The 23,045-nt window shown below is 46.6% G+C and overlaps 1 protein-coding gene across 1 annotated transcript in view; it reads left to right on the top strand.

Annotated features, from left to right (window-relative positions):
• The first annotated feature begins 19,508 nt into the window (after window positions 1-19,508).
• Window positions 19,509-23,045, top strand: part of PPP1CC (protein phosphatase 1 catalytic subunit gamma) — a 65,577-nt gene continuing 62,040 nt past the window's right edge. Inside the window, exon 1 of the mRNA XM_068245483.1 lies at window positions 19,509-19,757. Coding sequence (XP_068101584.1) covers window positions 19,703-19,757 — 55 coding nt within the window. The 5' untranslated portion in view covers window positions 19,509-19,702. The remainder of the gene's footprint in view (window positions 19,758-23,045) is intronic.

The following is a 23,045-nucleotide window of genomic DNA, read 5'->3' as shown; positions in this document are numbered from 1 at the left end:
CATTTGGACAGAGCCTTTCTGGACAGGGAGCTCTTGCTGGTGGAGGAGTCAATAGAGAGGTCAAGCGTCATGTTCAGATCTCCCCCTAAGATTAAGCTTCCTTCTGCAAATCAAGAGTCAATGTGGTATGTGCGCTCCTCTTAAACCTTACTAAACATAGATTGGTACAAACCTAAGAGCTAACCCGTGGGTCGCCGTACAACTGGGTGTGTATGGCCACCCTAAACAATGATAGATAACAGTAAGTGCGGCGCTCTACACCTGTTAGTCCAACACACAAAGAGTAATGAGCACAAGTCCTAATTGGCACAAATGTCCATGTACCACTGCCCCCTGACAGTAAGTGAACTTTCCAAAGTCCTCTTTTCCGCTTCACAAATCAGCATGCAGTTAACACATTGGTAGGTATCTCTCTCACCAGATTGATAGGCTGATTAATCACAGTCAGCAAAGATCACGTTATACAGTAAATGGGGTATTAGCGCAGATATATCCCCTGGTATCCAATCTCTTCCTCCTAAATATGGCTCAGACAAAAGAACATAAATAGCGTAATACTGCTAAAGCTTTACATAAAAAGCCCTCCACCAGAAGTAGCAGCCTCAACCCTGTGTACAAGAAGCAAGGACCACCACCACTCTGTGTATCCGTAAACAGAAGGACTCAAAGCTCACCAGATATGCTGGCTGATAGTGTTGGGCGAACAGTGTTCGCCACTGTTCGGGTTCTGCAGAACATCACCCTGTTCGGGTGATGTTCGAGTTCGGCCGAACACCTGACGGTGCTCGGTCAAACCGTTCGGCCATATGGCCGAACTAAGAGCGCATGGCCGAACGTTCCCCGAACGTTCGGCTAGCGCTGTGATTGGCCGAACGGGTCACGTGGTTCGGACCCGAACGCGCTCTGATTGGCCGAACTGTCACGTGGTTCGGGTAAATAAATACCCGAACCACGTCATATCTCCGCCATTTGTCTGTGGGTTTAGCTTTGGGTAGGCAGGCAGGGTAGTTCGCGCTCCAGCCACGCTAGCCAGGGTCCCCCCCAGTCATTGTGTGTCGCTGCTGGGAACAGTAGTACACCGCTCGTTCAGCCACACTATATAGCATTCTGTGTACTGTTCTGTGTCTGCTGGGAACAGTAGTACACCGCTCGTTCAGCCACACTATATAGCATTCTGTGTACTGTTCTGTGTCTGCTGGGAACAGTGGTACACCGCTCGTTCAGCCACACTATATAGCATTCTGTGTACTGTTCTGTGTCTGCTGGGAACAGTAGTACACCGCTCGTTCAGCCACACTATATAGCATTCTGTGTACTGTTCTGTGTCTGCTGGGAACAGTAGTACACCGCTCGTTCAGCCACACTATATAGCATTCTGTGTACTGTTCTGTGTCTGCTGGGAATAGTGGTACACCGCTCGTTCAGCCACACTATATAGCATTCTGTGTACTGTTCTGTGTCTGCTGGGAACAGTAGTACACCGCTCGTTCAGCCACACTATATAGCATTCTGTGTACTGTTCTGTGTCTGCTGGGAACAGTAGTACACCGCTCGTTCAGCCACACTATATAGCATTCTGTGTACTGTCCTGTGTCTGCTGGGAATAGTGGTACACCGCTCGTTCAGCCACACTATATAGCATTCTGTGTACTGTTCTGTGTCTGCTGGGAACAGTAGTACACCGCTCGTTCAGCCACACTATATAGCATTCTGTGTACTGTTCTGTGTCTGCTGGGAACAGTAGTACACCGCTCGTTCAGCCACACTATATAGCATTCTGTGTACTGTTCTGTGTCTGCTGGGAATAGTGGTACACCGCTCGTTCAGCCACACTATATAGCATTCTGTGTACTGTTCTGTGTCTGCTGGGAACAGTAGTACACCGCTCGTTCAGCCACACTATATAGCATTCTGTGTACTGTTCTGTGTCTGCTGGGAACAGTAGTACACCGCTCGTTCAGCCACACTATATAGCATTCTGTGTACTGTTCTGTGTCTGCTGGGAATAGTGGTACACCGCTCGTTCAGCCACACTATATAGCATTCTGTGTACTGTTCTGTGTCTGCTGGGAATAGTGGTACACCGCTCACCCGTCACTGTATAGCATTGTGCTCTGTGTCGCTGCTGGGAATAGTGGTACACCGCTCACCCGTCACTGTATAGCATTGTGCTCTGTGTCGCTGCTGGGAATAGTGGTACTGTATAGCATTTCTGTACTGCCACTGTACTGCTGCCAGTCAGCGTGTACTGTAAGGATAAGTGAAATGAGGAAGAAATCCGGTGAAAGAGGGAGGGGCAAGGGAAGAGGTGTTTCCCCTGACGGTTCACGTACAGGCCACAGGGGAGCACCCAAGAAAACCCACTCAATACCGCCCATGTTGTCCAGGACAACAACCCTCACAAATCCAAAAGAACAGGACCAGATAATTACTTGGATGACCTCTCAAGCGGCCAGCAGTGGGTTAAGCAGCACCAGCACATCACGCACGAGGTCCGAGTCCTCAGCCAGTTACAAGGAGCCAGTGGGCACAAAGCTGACACAACCGGCAGCGACACCACGCACACAACTGCCAGATAACCAGTCCGATGAATTACCTCAGGACACAATGGGGTATTCGCAGGAGCTATTCCCAGCCCAACAAACTTCCACCTTTCAAAGGTCAATGGAGGAACAGCCAGAAATGTTGTGCCTGGATTCACAACCGTTAACTGTGGGAAATGCACCGCGCACTGAAATACAAGGCGAGTCCGAAGAGGACTCGGAAACCCAAATCCCAGAGCAATTTGGGCAGGAGGGGTTGCAATTGCAGGAGGTCGGCCGACAAGATCTGGAAGACGACGTTGGAGTGTGCTGCGCAGAGGTTGTTGTGGGGAGCTCTACTCCACGGCGGTGGCCCACAATGACATATGACGAGTTTGAGGAGATGGAAGAGGAGGGTATGGACAATGTGGACAGAGACCCAGATTTTGTTTGTGAACGAGAACATCGCCGTCGTAGCAGCAGCACAGATGAGTCTGTTGAAGAACACACTGCTGCACGAGTTCGCCTTGTGCCACAAGGTAGGCGGCGCGCAATTTCAGGCACCACAAGCGTGGAAGTTCAAGTGAGAGGCAAAAGAGGAGCAAACAGAAATCGCCAGCAAGGAGGCAGGTGCTCCAAAGTCTGGGCTTTCTTTGAAGACTGCACTGAGGATGTTACCATGGCGATTTGCAAGGTGTGCAAGACCCGCCTGAGCAGGGGGAAAAATATTAACAACCTCTCCACCACCAGCATGAGCCGTCACATGCTATCCAAACATCCCACTCTTTGGGCAAACGCGTCAGGACAGGGTACCAGAAACAACACTGCCTCCCTTGGGTTCACCAGACTCACCACCAGACCCGCCTCAGCAGCAGCAGTAGCCCAGCCATTGCGTGGTTCACAACATTCACAAACATCAGACGACGCTGACACTGTCACTTTCCGGAGTAGTGCTCTTGAGGTCTCCCAGTGTTCATCAAACACAACAACCAACAGCCCTTCCGTGTGCAGCGCTACGGTTCAGTTGTCTGTGTCGGAGATGTTTGAGCGCAAGAGGAAATTGCCAGCAAATGACCCCCGGGCCGTGGCAGTAACAGCCAGCATAGCCAAGCTTCTGGCCTGCGAAATGCTGCCATATCGATTGGTGGAGACAAACAGCTTCAAGGGCATGATGTCAGTGGCCATCCCACGTTACGTGGTTCCCAGCCGCTACCACTTTGCACGCTCTGCAGTGCCTGAGTTGCATGAGCACGTGGTCAGCAAAATAACCCGAAGCTTGAAGAATGCCGTTGCCTGCAAGGTTCACCTCACCACTGACACCTGGACGAGTGCGTTCGGCCAGGGTCGATACATCTCCCTTACCGCGCACTGGGTGAACCTTGTGGAGCCTGGCAGCGATTCCTCACCTGCTACGGCACGGGTGTTGCCCACGCCACAAACAGCTGCACCGCCGTCCCTCCCACTGGATAACAGCAGCACCTACCTCTCTGACTCCTTCTCCTCCAACGCATCTCAAAGCTGTACCTCATCCAGAAACGCTAACCCAGCAGCAGTAGGATCGTGGAAGCAGTGCAGCACAGCTGTTGGCATGCGTCAGCAAGCGTTGCTGAAGCTAATCTGCCTTGGGGATAAGCAGCACACAGGGGAGGAAATTTGGAGGGGAATAAAGGAACAGACGGATTTGTGGCTGGCACCGCTGGACCTGAAACCGGGCATGGTTGTGTGTGATAATGGGAGTAATCTCATTCGCGCTTTAAGGTTGGCTAAGCTGACACACATCCCTTGCCTGGCGCACGTGATGAACCTAGTAGTTCAGCGGTTCCTGAGGACATACCCAGGCGTGCCCGATCTGCTGTTGAAGGTGCGTCGAGTGTCCAAACATTGTAGAAATTCCAGTACTGCTTCGGGGGCACTCGCCAAGATGCAGGAGCGCTTCAATCTCCCCCACCATCGCTTGCTGTGTGATGTCCCTACGCGCTGGAATTCTACGCTGCACATGCTAGCCCGCTTTTGCGAGCAGAAGAGTGCAGTGGTCCAGTACATGACGGCGCAGTACCGAGGCGCATCCGGCCAGCTGCCAAGCTTCTGTGGATCCGATTGGGCCAACATGTTGGACCTCTGCCAAGTCCTCCAAAATTTTGAGCAATCCACGTTGCTTGTGAGCAGTGACAACTCTTCAGTCAGCATTACCATACCACTGCTGTGTTTACTGAAGAGGTCGATGTTAAAAATCAAGGAAACAGCTGTCATGATGCAACTGGGGGAATCTGAAGGAGAAAACGATCAGCGTGATGGTACCAACATCAGGCCATCCGCCTCAGGGAACGCTGGCCCCAGCAGCTATGACGAAGAAGAGGAGGAGGAACAGCTGGAGTTGGAGCAGGAATTTCATGCCACCACTGACGAGGGCCAGAGCGGTGCACGTTGGACTTCCACAATTCAACGCGAATGGTCAGCAGAAGCAGACCAGGAGGAAGGTGACGACTATGATGCATCACAACAACTATCACAACGCTCACAAGAGGATGATGAGGATTCTGGTAGGACTCTGGCACACATGGCTCAATTCATGCTAGACTGCATTGAACGTGACCCACGCATTGTGCGCATTCTGGACAACACCAATTACTGGGTTTATACCCTTCTGGATCCACGGTACAAACACAATGTTCCAAAACTGCTTGAAGAAAGAGTCAGACAGGTCAAAATGGAAGAATACCAGCAGGCCCTTGTGGAGACTTTAGAGAGGAGATTGACATCCTCCCCCTCCTCTAGCCAGTTGTACGCAGACAGACTGACTTCCGCAAACCCAGGACGACCAGGAGGGCAGCAAACAACGCAAGCCGCAGCTAGTACCCAAAAGGGAATGGTATCGGCAGTGTCCTTGGAGTGGGAAAATTTTCTGACACCCATGCAGCCGCAGCCCACTGAACAGCAAGCGTGCAGATCCACCTCCAACACCGATCGCCTGGAGAAGATGGTCAAGGACTACATGTCAGATGGCGTAGCTGTGTCGAACCATCCATCTGCACCCTTCAACTATTGGGTATCGAAGCTAGACACCTGGCACGAACTGGCAATGTACGCAATAGAGGTGCTGGCTTGCCCGGCAGCCAGCGTTATGTCGGAACGCTGTTTCAGTGCTGCCGGAGGCATCGTCACAGATCGGCGTATCCGCCTCTCTACAGAAAATGCAGACCGTCTGACTCAAATTAAAATGAATCAATCCTGGATTGGAAATGACTACGCAACACTCCAGGACCCCAACCAAGTAACATGACCAATGAACATCTGGGATGGTGTTGCGTTTCCGGGCCCTGTTTATTGAACCTCTCATCTGTATTACATTTATGACTGCATGGCGGCAAAAAGCATTGCTGCTATATCCGCACGCTTTTTGTCCACATGCAAGGCCTGGGTTGTTGTGTCTCACAAAGCGTGGCCTTCTCCTCCTGCGCCTGCTCCTGTTCCATCACGTCTGCTGCTGCTGGGTTAGCGTTGCCGCGTGGTCCCTGTTTATTGAACCACTTATCTTTATTACATTTATGACTGCATGGCGGTACAAAGCATGCTATCCGCACGCTTCTTGCCCTCATGCAAGGCCTGGGTTGTTGTGTCTCACAAAGCGTGGCCTTCTCCTCCTGCGCCTCCTCCTGTTCCATCACGTCTGCTGCTGCTGGGTTAGCGTTGCCGCGTGGTCCCTGTTTATTGAACCACTTATCTTTATTACATTTATGACTGCATGGCGGTACAAAGCATGCTATCCGCACGCTTCTTGCCCTCATGCAAGGCCTGGGTTGTTGTGTCTCACAAAGCGTGGCCTTCTCCTCCTGCGCCTCCTCCTGTTCCATCACGTCTGCTGCTGCTGGGTTAGCGTTGCCGCGTGGTCCCTGTTTATTGAACCACTTATCTTTATTACATTTATGACTGCATGGCGGTACAAAGCATGCTATCCGCACGCTTCTTGCCCTCATGCAAGGCCTGGGTTGTTGTGTCTCACAAAGCGTGGCCTTCTCCTCCTGCGCCTGCTCCTGTTCCATCACGTCTGCTGCTGCTGGGTTAGCGTTGCCGCGTGGTCCCTGTTTATTGAACCACTTATCTTTATTACATTTATGACTGCATGGCGGTACAAAGCATGCTATCCGCACGCTTCTTGCCCTCATGCAAGGCCTGGGTTGTTGTGTCTCACAAAGCGTGGCCTTCTCCTCCTGCGCCTCCTCCTGTTCCATCACGTCTGCTGCTGCTGGGTTAGCGTTGCCGCGTGGTCCCTGTTTATTGAACCACTTATCTTTATTACATTTATGACTGCATGGCGGTACAAAGCATGCTATCCGCACGCTTCTTGCCCTCATGCAAGGCCTGGGTTGTTGTGTCTCACAAAGCGTGGCCTTCTCCTCCTGCGCCTCCTCCTGTTCCATCACGTCTGCTGCTGCTGGGTTAGCGTTGCCGCGTGGTCCCTGTTTATTGAACCACTTATCTTTATTACATTTATGACTGCATGGCGGTACAAAGCATGCTATCCGCACGCTTCTTGCCCTCATGCAAGGCCTGGGTTGTTGTGTCTCACAAAGCGTGGCCTTCTCCTCCTGCGCCTGCTCCTGTTCCATCACGTCTGCTGCTGCTGGGTTAGCGTTGCCGCGTGGTCCCTGTTTATTGAACCACTTATCTTTATTACATTTATGACTGCATGGCGGTACAAAGCATGCTATCCGCACGCTTCTTGCCCTCATGCAAGGCCTGGGTTGTTGTGTCTCACAAAGCGTGGCCTTCTCCTCCTGCGCCTCCTCCTGTTCCATCACGTCTGCTGCTGCTGGGTTAGCGTTGCCGCGTGGTCCCTGTTTATTGAACCACTTATCTTTATTACATTTATGACTGCATGGCGGTACAAAGCATGCTATCCGCACGCTTCTTGCCCTCATGCAAGGCCTGGGTTGTTGTGTCTCACAAAGCGTGGCCTTCTCCTCCTGCGCCTGCTCCTGTTCCATCACGTCTGCTGCTGCTGGGTTAGCGTTGCCGCGTGGTCCCTGTTTATTGAACCACTTATCTTTATTACATTTATGACTGCATGGCGGTACAAAGCCTGCTATCCGCACGCTTCTTGCCCTCATGCAAGGCCGGGGTTGTTGTGTCTCACAAAGCGTGGCCTTCTTCTCCTCCTGCGCCACCCTCCTCCTGTTCCATCACGTGTGCTGCTGCTGGGTTAGCGTTACCGGTCCCTTTTCCTGGAACCTCTTATATGTATTACATTTATGACTGCATGCCGACAAAAAACATGTTACCTGTGCAAAGAAAACAGACATTTCCCGCATTTAAAAGACAGTTTTCCCTTTGAAACTTTAAAATCGATTTTCTCAAAAACTATAAGCTCTTTTTGCTAATTTTTTTTTCCTCTTGTACCCACTCCCAAGGTGCACATACCCTGTAAATTTGGGGTATGTAGCATGTAAGGAGGCTTTACAAACCACAAAAGTTCGGGTCCCCATTGACTTCCATTATGTTCGGAGTTCGGGTCGAACACCCGAACATCGCGGCCATGTTCGGCCTGTTCGGCCCGAACCCGAACATCTAGATGTTCGCCCAACACTACTGGCTGACCATGACAGTTCAGCTAAAGCGTTTCATGAAACCTCCTCAGTCTTATCAGCAGCCTTCTTCCTTAATAAACTCAAATAAGAGGTGACATAGTGTAACTCCGTTTAATTAAAAGATTGAAAAAGTAGTAGTGCACTCACATTTAAACATAAGAACATGCGCATGTAAATTTAAAATCCAGGACGTCCTCACCACCGCCGCTCACGCGTCTCTACTCTCGCCACGAGGCCACGCCAAGTCAGGAGGGAGTAGAGCATTCTAATGGTCGAAGGCCCAGGGTTGTGTAATACTATGAGATATTATGTGGGCAGTTCAAAGATTAGTGTTACTGTACATGGGGGAAAGAGGAAAAGGGTGATTACCCAATGTGAGAGTGTGATCATACATATGTGTGTTCATACGTTTAACATTAAAGATATATAGAGAAAAGCATAAATTGCAATTTAAGTGGTAACATTCAACGTAATAGTTTTTAACAGAAGAGTCACTGCACATATGACCTTATGGTGGATCAGAAGGACCAAAAGTGTAAAAACTTTAAAGTGACAATGTCCACGATATACTTCTCAGTAGAAAAAAGACAAAGAGCGATGTCGTTCAGTCTATATGCCATATGAGCTAGAGGTAGGTGGTAAAAGGCATATACTATGTGCAGTTTAAGTTAAAGTAGCAAACACATCGTATTCTGGACACACACATCCAACCAGGAACGAAAAAGATTGGTGAAAGTTCTTTACGGGCGTCGTCGTTGTATAGCGTAGAGAGAGATTATTAAAGTTCAGCGCTTGCGTAACGGACATGAATGAGCAGTGACTGCTAGTTCAAGATAGTATAACCAACTATATAGATTGGAAGTATACTCACAATGGAGTTCAGGTCATTAAGTGTTCTTCCGTTGCTTTTGTGGTGGGTTAGTGAGCTTCGAGTCTGGCTTCCAATCGGGTAGGTCCACCGTGTCTATTCCCAGCGCAGTGCAGAAGGTTGCGATGTCCGCTGGTGCACGGAGGGTTGCAGAACGGTTTCCGAGTTTTGCTTGCAGGTTGAAGGGGAAACCCCATTTATATGTCGCACCTTCGTCTTGAAGAATCTGTAACAGCGGTTTCAGGGCCCACCGTTGGGCAAGGGTAAATGGAGCAAGGTCTTGATATAAGGCTATCTGGGCTCCGTCAAAGTCCACTGGGCCGTTCCGTCGTGCCGCCGCCATGATGGCTTCTTTGATATGGAAATGGTGCACTCTACAGATCACATCATGGGGTGGTACAGCGCCTTTTGGGACAGGTTTGAGGGGCCGGTGTACCCTGTCAAGGCGAATTGGGGGAGTGTGGACTTGCCCCAGCAGCTTATCAAAGATGGCTTGCACTGTCTCCTGAAGGTCTTCACTGCGGGTGGCTTCCGGGAGGCCTTTCAGCCGTATATTATTTCGGCGTCCTCTGTTTTGTAAGTCTTCCAGAGAAGAGCGGTAAGTGCTGTTGAGAGTGACTTGTCGTTCTGCAGCTGCTTTCAGGTCCTTCATCTCTTTACGCAGTTGCAAGACATCGGTTTCTAGTTCGGTGACTCTGTCAGCCACACCCGTCACGTCCTCTCTGAGGGCCGCTATCTCCGTTCTCATGGCAGTTAAGTTACGGTCGGTCTGTGAGTCCATAACTTGTTTCGTGGGAAGGCTGCGTAAGAAAGTCCAGATGTCATCAAGACTTTTGGTGTTGGTCTTACACGGGGCTGATGGGTTTTCGCCAGCGGGCCCCGCCATGTCAGTCTGGTCGGCCATCTTGGTAGAAGTGCTGCGTAGGACCGGGCCAGAGAAATAGTTGGAAACTAGGTTTGCAGCGGTTCCAGCACTCGTGTTTGGGGTCTGCTTGGTGCTTTTTCGGTTCCCCTTTGTTTTGCTGGTCTCAGGGTATGGATTGGAGTCGTTCCGTCTGCTCATATCTGGGGTTTAGCTAACGTGTTGCTCGGAGCTCGAGAAGAGCGCGTCCTCACAGGTCCATGTCAGGCTCCGCCCTCCAATAGCTTTTTTTTGCTGTAATTAGTCCTACCTGGTATTTTCAATTAGCAATCTCTTGGAACAGTCTGTGTATGCAGTATGTTACTTTTATTTGAACGCCATGAAAGATTCTTGTGTGAAGTGACACATAGACATGTATGGGGACAGCACAAGGTCAGACATTAAGCACACCTTTTAAATGTTTTAAAAAAACATCCTAGCAAGCAAGTCTAGCAAGCATCTCGGCTAGATGGAGGAGTTGAGGCTTAAGGCCTCTTTCACAGTGCGACGTTAAAGTCGCACGTTAGAAAATGTTTTAACGTGGACTAACGCACAGCAATATTAAGTCTGTGCAACATTCATAGTGCACACGTTGCGTTGTGTGTAACGTGTAGCAATATTTAGAAAGTGCTGCATGCTATGCGATTAGCAATACATTTGCTGTGTTATGTGTGTTGCACATGCTCAGTAAGTTTAAAAAAAAAAAAGAAAAATGTAACGCATGCGTCGTTTTTGTTCCATCAGTATGCAACGAAAACGGCGCACCGAGAGACACATAACACAGTGCAAAATAACGTCCAGTTTCATAACCTACATGCGCTGCGTTAGGGGCACGTTGTGTGACCTTAACATCGCATCAAACGCAACGTCTTAGTGTGTAAGAGGCCTAAAGGTGCTGTGGCCACACTAAACACATATGGGCACTGTTCTGGACTGAGCCGAGGTCTCTTTAACCCCCTCCCGACCACCTAACGCTGATCGGCATCAAGTCCTGGGGGCGTGCGCGCATACCCGCTGAGTTACAACCTGCCAGTCACGATCGTGGCTGGCAGGCTGAAAAGAAAAAAAACAACGAAAATAACTTGTACAGCGCTGGGATCTTGTGCATTACTGTATGGGAAACAGCCCTGTCACTTGGATGTCCCCTAGATAGGCAGGGAAACAGAAGTAAAAAAAATCCAATTTTATTAAAAAAAAAAAAAAGCAATTATATTAATAAAAAATAAAAAACTGCAGCAGCAATCAGATGCCACCAACAGAAAGCTCTGTTGGTGGCAAGAAAAGGATGGCAGATTTATTTGTGTGCTAAGTTGGATGGCCGTGCAGCACATTGTTAAAGCTGCAGTGTGCTGAATTGTAAAAAATGGCCTGGTCACTAGGGGGTGTAAGCCTGTGGTTCTCAAGCGGTTAAAAGAACGGACGCCCACAGACAAAGTACGGACAAGTACAGACAGCCCATTTGTGCCTTGTTTTGTACGGACTGCCCATCTAAAGATGGACGGTTAGCAACCCTAATGACTACAGATGGTCAAGTGAGATGACAATAATTTAGAGTTGTGTATGCAAATTTATACAGATTGAAAATAGACCAACTGAAATCTGTTGAGGTTAATTTTCAAGTTGCATAAAATGGCATACACAATTTCCATCCTGCATCAACTAGAAAATATTTGCATCTTGCTGATCATCCCAAACTACGACAGCCAAACTCCCGCTATAGCATACAAGGAGACATCAAAGGTGGAATATTTGAGACTACACAAGTGTACAGTGCAGATTTTTCCCAATAAAGACCAAATTTCAGGCCTTTTTTTATGCATCCGTAGCAATGCCTAAATAATTTACAGCTATTCCCTCTCACACTAAAATGTTCCTATATGCTCTCCTGCAGGGGTCAGTATGGAGGTCAAGTGATACCATCTCCCAGAAGACTAAAGGTGGCCATACACTGGCCCGATTCCCGGCCGTTTCGACAGCAGATTCGATCCTGGGATCGAATCTGCTGCCAATCGTTCGCGGTAAACGCCGCCGACGATCCGATTTCCTCCCGAAATCGGATCGGTCCGTCGATCGCGCCGTGCGGGAAATTACCCTCGATCGCCCGCGGTTAAGTGCGCGTCGCTAGCGGCGGCCGATCCGATGAAAAATACATTACCTGATGCGGGCTCCCGGGCGTCTTCTCTGCATCTTCTCAGCGCTGCACCCGCTCCATCCCGGCGCTTCCTGGGTCACTGCAGTGACCCAAGAAGTTCAAATAGAGGGCGCTCTATTTGAACTTCCTGGTCACGGAGTGACACAGGAAGCGCCGGGATGGAGCGGGTGCAGCGCTGAGAAGATGCAGAGAAGACGCCCGGGAGCCCGCATCAGGTAATGTATACGGGGGGGGGGGGGGGGGACAGGCGGCAGGAGCAGCTGAACAGATTGTGATCGGTTTCAGGCTGAAATCGATTCACAATCTGTTTGCAGTAAAGGCAGCCATACGATCCCTATCTGATCAGATTCGATCAGATAGGGATCTGTCAGCTGGTCGATCTGATGGCACATCGACCAGTGTATGGCTGCCTTAATAGTCTCCATCACGACTGATGTGTGTGATTAACAAAGGGTTCCTCCTTAACATACAAAAAGTCTTCCCTTAACTTAAAGGAGTTATCAGACAAAAAAAGCCTACCCCCCGATCCGACGGGCGGGGAAGGGGGATTGTGAGGGTGGCCTAGAGCCTGTTATTGTAACGGGCTTAGGTCCAGTAGTGTTGATAATAATATATACAGTGGCCACTGTAAGCAGCAGAAAAAACACCACATGCAACAGATATACACATTTATTCTGACCCTGCATGATCAGGTAGATTTCACCCACATTCCTTTTAAGAAACACATACACAAAATCTTAATTTGCAATCAGCAGTATTCTCATAGGTAAACACAGTCCAAGCTGGTAAGGAGGACAGCTTACATCGTCAGCACGTGGGAATACGAAGAACGCCAAAAACTGTAACAGCTATGGCTCCCTGGCTGCCACTGATGGGTTTTACGTCCTAGACGGACATTTCATAAGGATGCTATACCGTGATGAAATGCGTTGGTAGGAGGAGTTTTATCAATTAAAAAACTACAGGATGCATGAAATCAGTCAATTTGTGGTCTGTGCCTCTCGGATTTACAAGCCCTACTCCATAGAGCCAAATTAATCCATGCCATGCACTGATGAGGATCAAACAATCCGAAACAGTCTGTATGCATGTTGGATTATTATGGCTCTGTACATATTAACAAGCTGACACATCATTGCATTCCAGCGGTTCTGGAGGTGTGTTTAGCTTCTAAGGGTAACAATGGTTAATTTGCATATATTCAGCAGTGGTGCCTGGGAGACATCTCAAGCTCACTCCAACCTGAATTATCGCAAATTCTTTCTGTTTTAGGAAAGCAAACTTTTGTTTTTCTCAATGATAACATGGTGTGTTTAGTCACAAAAATGCTAGTCAACTGGTAAATTATTAATTTATGATTGGTTGCTCCGGGCAACTGCATTATTTTGGTTCTAGTTTCATTTGTACTCTTCTTGATAAACCAGAGCTAAGATAACGTTAATAAAAGTACACGTTTCCTAGAGCTGACAGGCAGATCTGTGGACAATTCCTCCTCCTGTTTTCTTTCCACCTGTCACTGCTATGCTCCAGTCAGTATTTTCTCCACTGACGTACTGGAAGAAATGTGGACAGATCTTCTTTCTTTCTAATAAGATCCTATGGGGACTTGCTGTGCTGTTTTTCTTTTTCCTGAAACAGTTGGGGGAACACTGTTAGGGATGATACCTAATGTACAATGTTTAGAGTAAAAAGTACCTAAATTATATTTTTACTTGTCACAGTATTGGTTGACGAAACAGCAAGTATGACTCAGTCTCACGTAACTCATGTTTATAACTCCTTGTATAATCGTGCTTGAAACCTGTAATGCTGGCATCCACAGCTATCGTGCTGCTGTAACATTTAACCATTTGCTTACAACACTGTGCAAAGATCTAGTATCTGCTATGGTGCCTATTCATAAAGGGCACACAGGTTTACAAAAAAAAAAAAAGTGCTACTGTTTTGTTAAATGAATGGCATTTTTCTGATTGTGAGAATAAATAACTTTCTGGAAAATCAATTTCCCCGGATTTCAGTCTGATTACCATTTTATTCATTGCCAAATAGCATTCACTACTATTAAAAGGGGAAACAAATACAATAGAGTGCAGTGATGTTTATTTTGTTTTCACATTAAAAGCTTTATTGAAAATCAACTAAAGTGGAAACAGTACAAAGAAAAAATATATTAACAATACATACAATACCACAAGGCAGCACGGTGGCCTAGCGGTTAGCACTTTCGCCTTGCAGCGCTGGGTCCCTGGCATTTTCATTGTGACAGAAACAAATATTCTGTTTGCCATCTCCCCAGTGACAAAATTAAAGGGAAACTAAAGTGAGAGGGATATAGACTGCCATATTTATTTCCTTTTAAGCAATGCCAGTTGCCTGGTTGTCCTACCTCTAAGGCCTGGAACCCACTGCAAAACGCAATCGTTAATCGCAAGCGCTAGCATTTTGTATGAGCAGTTTGTAAGCATTTCAATGAGCGTTTTAGGGAGCGATTTTAAAAAGTGTATCAATTTGCTAACGGTTGTGTAGCGATTAGCGTTTTAAAGTCTGATTGGTCCTTTCAATTAATTTTAATTTTGTTACAGTGTGCAGTAACTTGAAAACGCTAGCAAAATCGCTCCGTGCAGGTTTTGCTGAGCGATTACGCCAGCGATGATATACTTGAAGCGCAAACGCTAACAAAATGCTGCATGTCCTGCGTTTGTGATTTTTCTAATCGCAATCGCTCCAGTGGAAGTTGCCCCATCCATTTACATTAGCTGAGCATTTTTACAAAACGCTAGCGTTTTCAAACGCTCCCTAAAGGCTCAAAAAATCGCCCTTGTGGGTTCCAGCCCTCATACTTTTAGACCTAACCCCTGAACAAGCATGCACCAAATCAGGTGTTTCTGACATTATTGTCAGATCTGAAAGATTAGCTTCATGCTTGTTTCTGGTGTTATTCAGACACTACTGCAGCCAAATAGACCAACAGCACTGCCAGGCAACTGGTATTGTATAAAAGGGAATAAATATGGCAGCCTCTATATATTTCTCACTTCAGTTGTCACTGTAGAGACCTATACTGTAGTTGGATGCAATAAATTATTTAGGTTACCCACTTTTTACAGCAACTTTCCTGCTAACACTTCCTATGGCCTGGTGCACACCAAAAACCGCTAGCAGATCCGCAAAATGCTAGCAGATTTTGAAACGCTTTTTCTTATTTTTCTGTAGCGTTTCACCTAGCATTTTGCGGTTTTGGTGTAGTAGATTTCTTATACTGTTACAGTAAAGCTGTTACTGAACAGCTTCTGTAACAAAAACGCCTGCAAAACTGCTCTGAACTGGCGTTTTTCAGAGCGGTTTGCGTTTTTCCTATACTTTACATTGGAGGCAGAAACGCCTCCGCAATCCAAAATCTGCAGGAGCCCGGGAGTATGCATTTCTGAAAAACGCCTCCCGCTCTGGTGTGAACCCCCCCAATGAAATACATTACCCTAGCGGATCCGCAGCCGCAAGCGGATCGCAAACCGCAGCCGAACCGCTCTGGTGTGCAATAGGCCTAAATCTGTATATTGCCTTATATTGAATGTAGCCCTGCCCTCCCAGTGATGTTTAGCCTAGGCTGATTAGCTGTTATTATTATTGATTTATAAAGCACCAACCTATTCCGTGGTGCTGTACAAAGTAAGAAACAAACATGGGGTACATAATAATACAGACAATGGTGTACACCAATATACAAGATACATAATTAGAGACAACTTACAAAAAACAATACAAAATACAGAAGTGGTAATGACAGTAACAAAAGTAACATGATGAATAATATGTATAATGATTTCCAAGACACAATAGGGGGAGAGAGCTGTGCAGAATCCCTTCCCCCTTCCCTGTGCATTCTGGAAGACCATGTATATTTTGTACTGGCTTCAGAACTCTCACTAAACGTTCCGCAGAGATCACCTGACAGGACTAAAGATGTCACCATTTCTGATAAATTTCAGAATGTATAGGTGAGAAAAGTTTTACAAAGGCCAAACGATGACTAAATAATTTATAAATTAATATTGTAAAAAAAAAAAAAAAAAGCAATTTTATTAATTATGTTATTTTTACTACGGTTCCTCTATACATAAAATGTCTCTGATATTGATGGGCAGCATGGTGGTGTAGAGGTGCAATCTATCTTAGGGCCTTATTCCACTACCCTGCGATTTGATTCCAAACGCAAAACGCAAGGTACATTAAACTAATGGAAACAGCAGCGGCAATTTCCATTAGTGCGATCCGATTGCGATTTTGGTCCAAGTGCAATCGTCGTCCTGCCGCGTTTTGGATGCGTTTGAGCTCTATTATACTGAGTATAGTAGCTCAATCGCATGGTGGAAATTGAAATGCGATTGCGATCGCATTTCATAATGGAAAAGAGCACTTAAATAGAGTGACCGGATTTTTGTCGAGTCAACCTGGGGGGGGGCCAGAGGGGGCACCCCAAAAATGGGCGTGGCCATGACATCATATGGGCGGAGTTAACATAATGATGTGACAGCGAGGCATAAGAAAGCAGTGTTTACGCCATGATGTGGTCAAACGCGGATTCGCATCATGGGTGTGCAAAAACTGTGTGATGCTATTTAATAGTATACCGTAACCCCAAAGCAGCAAACATATCCAACTATGACCATTAAATAATAAATGCAGAAACAGTTACCCCAGACACCAGAAAATAAATGCAATGTGGGCACATTTCAGCACAAAATAAACGCAATGTGGGCACATTTCAGCACAAAATAAACGCAAAGTGGGCACATTTCAGCACAAAATAAACGCAATGTGGGCACATTTCAGCACAAAATAAACGCAATGTGGGCACATTATAGCACAAAATAAACGCAAAGTGGGCACATTATAGCACAAAATAAACGTAAAGTGGGCACATTTCAGCACAAAATAAACAGAAAGTGGGCACATTACAGCACAAAATAAACGCAAAGTGGGCACATTACAGCACAAAATAAACGCAATGTGGGCACATTTCAGCACAAAATAAACGCAATGTGGGCACATTATAGCACAAAATAAACGCAATGTGGGCACATTTCAGCACAAAATAAACGCAATGTGGGCACATTTCAGCACAAAATAAACGCAAAGTGGGCACATTTCAGCACAAAATAAACGCAATGTGGGCACATTTCAGCACAAAATAAACGCAATGTGGGCACATTATAGCACAAAATAAACGCAAAGTGGGCACATTATAGCACAAAATAAACGTAAAGTGGGCACATTTCAGCACAAAATAAACAGAAAGTGGGCACATTACAGCACAAAATAAACGCAAAGTGGGCACATTACAGCACAAAATAAACGCAAAGTGGGCACATTACAGCACAAAATAAACGCAAAGTGGGCACATTACAGCGCAAAATAAACGCAAAGTGGGAACATTTCAGCACAAAATAAATGCAATGGGGCACATTTCAGCACAAAATAAACGCAATGTGGGCACATTACAGCACAGAATAAATGCAATGAGCAACATTTCAGCACAAAATAAACGCAATGGGGGCACATTTCACCTGAAAAAAAAAAAAGAATTTACTCACCTGGCAGAAGTTTCCTCTTGCTCCTGGCCAGCCTCTGGCGCGCTGCTCCTGGGACCGTCTTGCTCCTCCTCCTCCTACAGTCTCCCGCGCTGACAGGCAGAGCAGGGCTACGGCAAAATGGCGCCCGAAGCCCTGTACTGGAGTCACAAATAGTCTCCAGTACAGGGCTTCGGCAGCCATCTTACCGTAGCCCTGCTCGCCTGCCGGTGTCGGAACACCGGAAGACTAGGGCCTGGTTCACACTCGCATTTTGTGTGAAACCGGGCCGTACATCCGGGTCCGGGTCCCGTACGGATCCCTCAGGATCCGGTCAGGTTGCGGACAAAAAAGTATCAGTTCGGCATCCGGAAAGTAACACTTTCGAATTGCCGATACTGTACTTTAAACAGGCGCAGCAGCACAGACAGGCATGGGCGGGTGTCGGGGACACAGCGCACACAGTACAGGACAACAGCCCACAATACAATAATTAACATACCTGGACTGTTGTCCTGTCAGCGCTGCCGTCTCCCCCCCCCCCTCATCTGTCCACGCCTGGACCCCCCATGTGGCAAAGAACGAAAGCCGCTCCTATTGCCAGTGTGATGAGAAACTTCCGTTTCGTATCACTTCCTATGGTGCGTGGAAAATGGTCAGGTTCCGGGTCAGGTGCGGCCGCCGGAGCCTGCGTTCCGGAAAAAAGCTGCCTGTTGGAAAAATCCTGAACGCAGCCCGGACCCGGATACTGACAGACGGACGGGTGTGAATGGATACATTGAATAACAATGTATCCATTCACATCCGGGTCCGTTTGTACAGTATACGGTGCGTTCCGGGTCTGGGGAAACCGGACCTGGAACGCAAGTGTGAACCGGGCCTAGGGAGGCTGGAGCGGGGCTGCGGGCAATGACCTGGCACGGCGTCTATAGACGCCGCTGCCAGTTCATGCAGTTACAGTGGCCAGAATCCCGAGGCCGGGTGTCCCGCTGCTAGAAGTGGGACGTTTCCCGGGACCTCATGCTGCCTGGGACAGCGGACCCCGAATCCGGGACACGTCCCGGGCAATCCAGGACGTCTGGTCATTCTACCTTACACCCAATCACAAAAATAGTGCCTGCTGCTTTTTAAATGGATGGGAGCACATGCAAATTGCATAACAAATGTGGTCCTATGCGATCTCCTTTTAGAAACATTTCTACCAGCTCTTCATCTGAAATCTAAATCACGGCCATTGATCACACTCTTAGGGCCCGTTTCCACTAGTGCTTTAGATGCGAGGGGAGTGCCGCATCGCTTCGCATCCATCCGCATGTACTTCCGGTTATCTTCCATGCGGCTTCCAGCTAGCAGCTATGGGGACTCGGATGCGTGCTGTGGAAAACTACAGCATGCTATCCATAATTTCCCCCGCGTCGCATCGTGTAGGTAAATTCGCGTCAATGGAAACTATTCCATTGACGTGAATTGGTTGCAGTCTACTTGCATTGTGATGCAGAGCGGTTTTCGCATAGCAACGCATCTGGTGGAAACAGGCCCTTAATTGTAGCGAAATGGGCTCTCTTACTAACTACAATACTGAAAATCATGATCGCAATTGGGATTATGATTGCAACTTTCAGTGTGGAAGGAGCTACTAATACATAGTTTCCCCGTTATTCATCTTTTTTTCTGCCATGACAAGATTTATAAACATTGCACAAAAAGTAAACAGCACATATACACATACGTAACACTATTATTTTGACAACAACAAAAAAGAGTCCATGCATCTTCTCTTCCAAGCAAATACAGCGCTAGAGCCAAACGCACAAAACTCGCTGATCTCGCCAAACGGTTCGCGGAGCAACACTCAGCGTGAGGCGTTCCACGGCTTTAGACGTACAGTTGCTTCAGCATTAAATAGTTCTTACGGCAGAGGAAAGATTCGTGCGCGGGCCGGCAGAGGAGGAGGCGGCGCCATTTTGTTCTCTGCTCCGAGCCTGTAACGGAAGAGGCTTGGAGTCCTCCGGCTTGTCAGCCTCCGCTATTTGTTTTCACGGTTTATCCTATTCTTCCTGCTCGCTAGCTCTGTTCTCTCAGCGAACTCGTCCGGATTGCGGAGGCCATGGCAGATGTCGACAAGTTAAACATCGACAGCATCATCCAGCGGCTGTTAGAAGGTGAGGATTCTCTCTGGGGCAGGCCTGGCTGGTGTGAGGTGACGCCGAGGTCTGTGCTGCTTCCCTCTTGGCAGGCTACACTGGGCTCTGCTGCCTTGTGTGCTCTATGACGCCGGCCTGCCGGGTGTGCAGCGGGCAGAGAGAGGGCGCTCTCCCTGCTGGATGTGGCCGGCCTATAGGACCTCTTTGCGCCTATTTTTGCTTGCAGAGCTAGACCCGCTGGGGCAGATTTCTCAAGGCCTGCATGCGAAGAAATTTGGCGTAAAGTGCATCAGTAGCCCATAACAACCAATGAGATTATTTTTTTCAGCATCGCTGGCCTGGCTGTTTGTTCTGTACAGCTGTTCCATGTGCAACCGGTTTGAACCCCTGCCAGGGCACAGTCTGCACAGTTTGTATGCTCTCTGTGTGTCTGCGTGGGTTTCCTCTGGGTGCTAGTTTGTTCCCACATCCCAAAGACCTACAGATAAGTGAGTTGGCTTCTGCCTAAAATTGGCCCTAGACTACATTGGACAAATGTCTGGTTAGTGTGAGTGCCTCTAAGGGAGAGACAAGACTATATAATATAATCTTTAAAAGTGGCTGTGGAAGATGTTGGCACTATATGCCCAAATGATGTGATGAAAAGTTCAACTTTTATTTTATTTTGTGGAGAATTTGTTTTAACTATATTTACCAAAGCTAGCAGGTGCTGAAGTTTGACTTGGCATATAGTTCTAATTAAAATCTAAAAGGGAACCTGTCAGGTACCTGTCACTGGCCTCTGATTCAGATTGGCCTTATGCAAAGTTTTGGTTCAGCTGTAATTATTCATGCGGGAATCGTGGTAAGGTCGCATGAAAAAGTGTTTTTACTAGGAACAGATTTCCAATAGGTTTTGGTATGAAATCTATTGAAAATCGATCTGATGGCATTTTGTTGCCATTAGGTCCAATGCAAATTGAGAAGCCATCTCCAGAGATGAGCCAAATTTTTCCAACATGTCAGATCGATTGAAATCTGTTGCAAATCGATCAATTGATTTGCAATCAATCAGCTGAGTGTATGGGCCCCTTAAGTGATCTTTGAACAGTAATTGTGCACGCAGTACAATTGTTTCACCTTAGGTTTTTTTTACCTATTAAAAACATGATTAACAATCTTCAGTAAATAAAGGAATGGGGAGCAGTGGAAGTCTGAAAGTTCATTAACAGATGTTATCTGGCTGCTCTGTACATTTGATTGTTTTGCTCTGCTTTTTATTTGCAACTGGCTTGATGAATAATTCAACAGCTGCTGGGAACTGTCGAGTTGGGCACTGCTGACCCTAGGTAAATACTAGTAACATAGTTGTAGTGCTGATACTTTGGTTGTATTTTTTGAGTCAGGTAGTGTGAACCTGATGTGCGTACTTATGCCAATTTTTTGGGAGTATAGCCAGATCAGCATAACTTGTAAAACAAACCTTTTATTTATATCAGCAGCTTTTTTCTCTCCTTTGTCCCCCCCCCCCCCCCCCCTTACTTTACAAGTGTATCTAAAAGTGTTTGCAAATTGAGTGATGCCATAAGGACTTTAAATTAAAGAAAATATAAATGTGTTTATTGAGGAAATGTCCTTTTTCTTAGTAATTGGCACAGATTCCTGCAGGACTCAGATATAGTTGAGGTTTTGATATTGACTGTACACACACTTTAACTTTGAACTGGTGCGTTAATCTGTTGCACAGGGAACAGATTGCATTTTCCCCACGTGACACTTTTATATTTGTACGTTCTTGTAAATTGGTACCAGGCATGTCAAAGGATGGCCAAGTAGTTATTCCTATAAGAAGATTGATAAGAGGCAGTTGTAGCTGCATGTTTGCGTTACAGGAAAATATGTTACACAATGGGCTCTAGTCACAAAGCTGATAAAACACCGCAAAATTTTACGGGTATATTTTCGCCAGCGGTAAACTCCGCATTTTTTCCACATTCACTAATATTTTCTGCATGCGGGAAAAAAGATGCGGAAACAGCTATTATTCATGCGGTAAAAAGGTCGCATGAAAAAGTGTTTAAAAAAAAAAAAAAGTTAAAGTCCAGCAAGCACAGCCCATAAGCCTCCAGACTTCATTAACGTCAATGGGATGCGGAATATATCACCTACTACTTGTAGGTAATAAAAAAAACGGTAAATAACGACGAAATGATGCGCCTGAACATTATTGAGAATTTTTTATTACGGTAAATACTGACCTTTGCGGAAATTTTTCCGCATGAATCCCGCACTTTTTCCGCATGCGGAAAAAACATGCGGAACATTTTGAGAATGTCAACTTGACTGTTTTGGTCGCAAACTTCCCGCATGCACTTTACCGCAAGCGGGAAGTCTTTGAGAATAGAGCCCATTGTGTCTATATAGATTATCACACGTTTGGCTCACTTTTTATTGGTATTCTATGGTTTCTTGCTAGACCAAGCTACAAAGGTTCTTAAATTGTGAAAGATTAGTTGTATCGCAGTGTTTTCCCTCAATGCATATACACTAGGCGACTATTTTTATTTTTTTTATGCCATGCATCTTTTGCTACTGCCAAATTAAGCTTTTTGTAGTGCCAGTGTATTTTTTACTAGTAATTTTTTTTAAATTGTGTGGTATAGCCTTAACAAAGGAGCATCTTGCAGCAACTAGGCAAGAGGGTTTTAATGCCTATAATGTAAGCGCCTGTAATAAGCCAAAAATCTCTGGCCGTGTACACAAAAAAAATGCCTTGGATGCTGCTTGAACTCTCATGGTGGCAAGTTCATTGATACTTGACACTGCACATTCCAATGCTCCAGGGCAAGCTTTGTTTTGTAGTCTGTATTGGTTAGCAAGAGAACCCTGATGGCACTTGCTATGTAATGGGAAAACCTGAGCATTTTGGGAGAAAATTCACGTTGCAAGTTGTTAGACTTTTCAGCCTTCAGAAAATACAAGCAATCTATCCAAAATATACATGCAGTAGTGTTTCACATGTGTATTTTATTTAAAATCATTTTGTGTGTCGTGTGTTCACGCATTATGCTGGGAATACACTGAGTTGTGTGTGTGTGTGTGTGTGTGTGTGTGTGTGTGTGTGTGTGTGTGTGTGTGGTTTTTTTTTTTTTTTTTTTTTTTTGCAGCTATATGGTTCGATTAATTTCCGACAGGTCCGATCTGATTTTCAATCTTTTCTTTGATCTTTCTCCTAGATGTGAATGGAAATCGATCGGGCAGTAAATTTGCTGAGAAATCTCATTGTATATTCCCAGCATTAGTCCTGGAACCCACTAGGAGCGCTTT

This window comes from Hyperolius riggenbachi, chromosome 1, assembly GCF_040937935.1.
Source record: "Hyperolius riggenbachi isolate aHypRig1 chromosome 1, aHypRig1.pri, whole genome shotgun sequence".
NCBI lineage: Eukaryota > Metazoa > Chordata > Amphibia > Anura > Hyperoliidae > Hyperolius > Hyperolius riggenbachi.
This window is presented reverse-complemented; position numbering and strand designations above follow the sequence as displayed.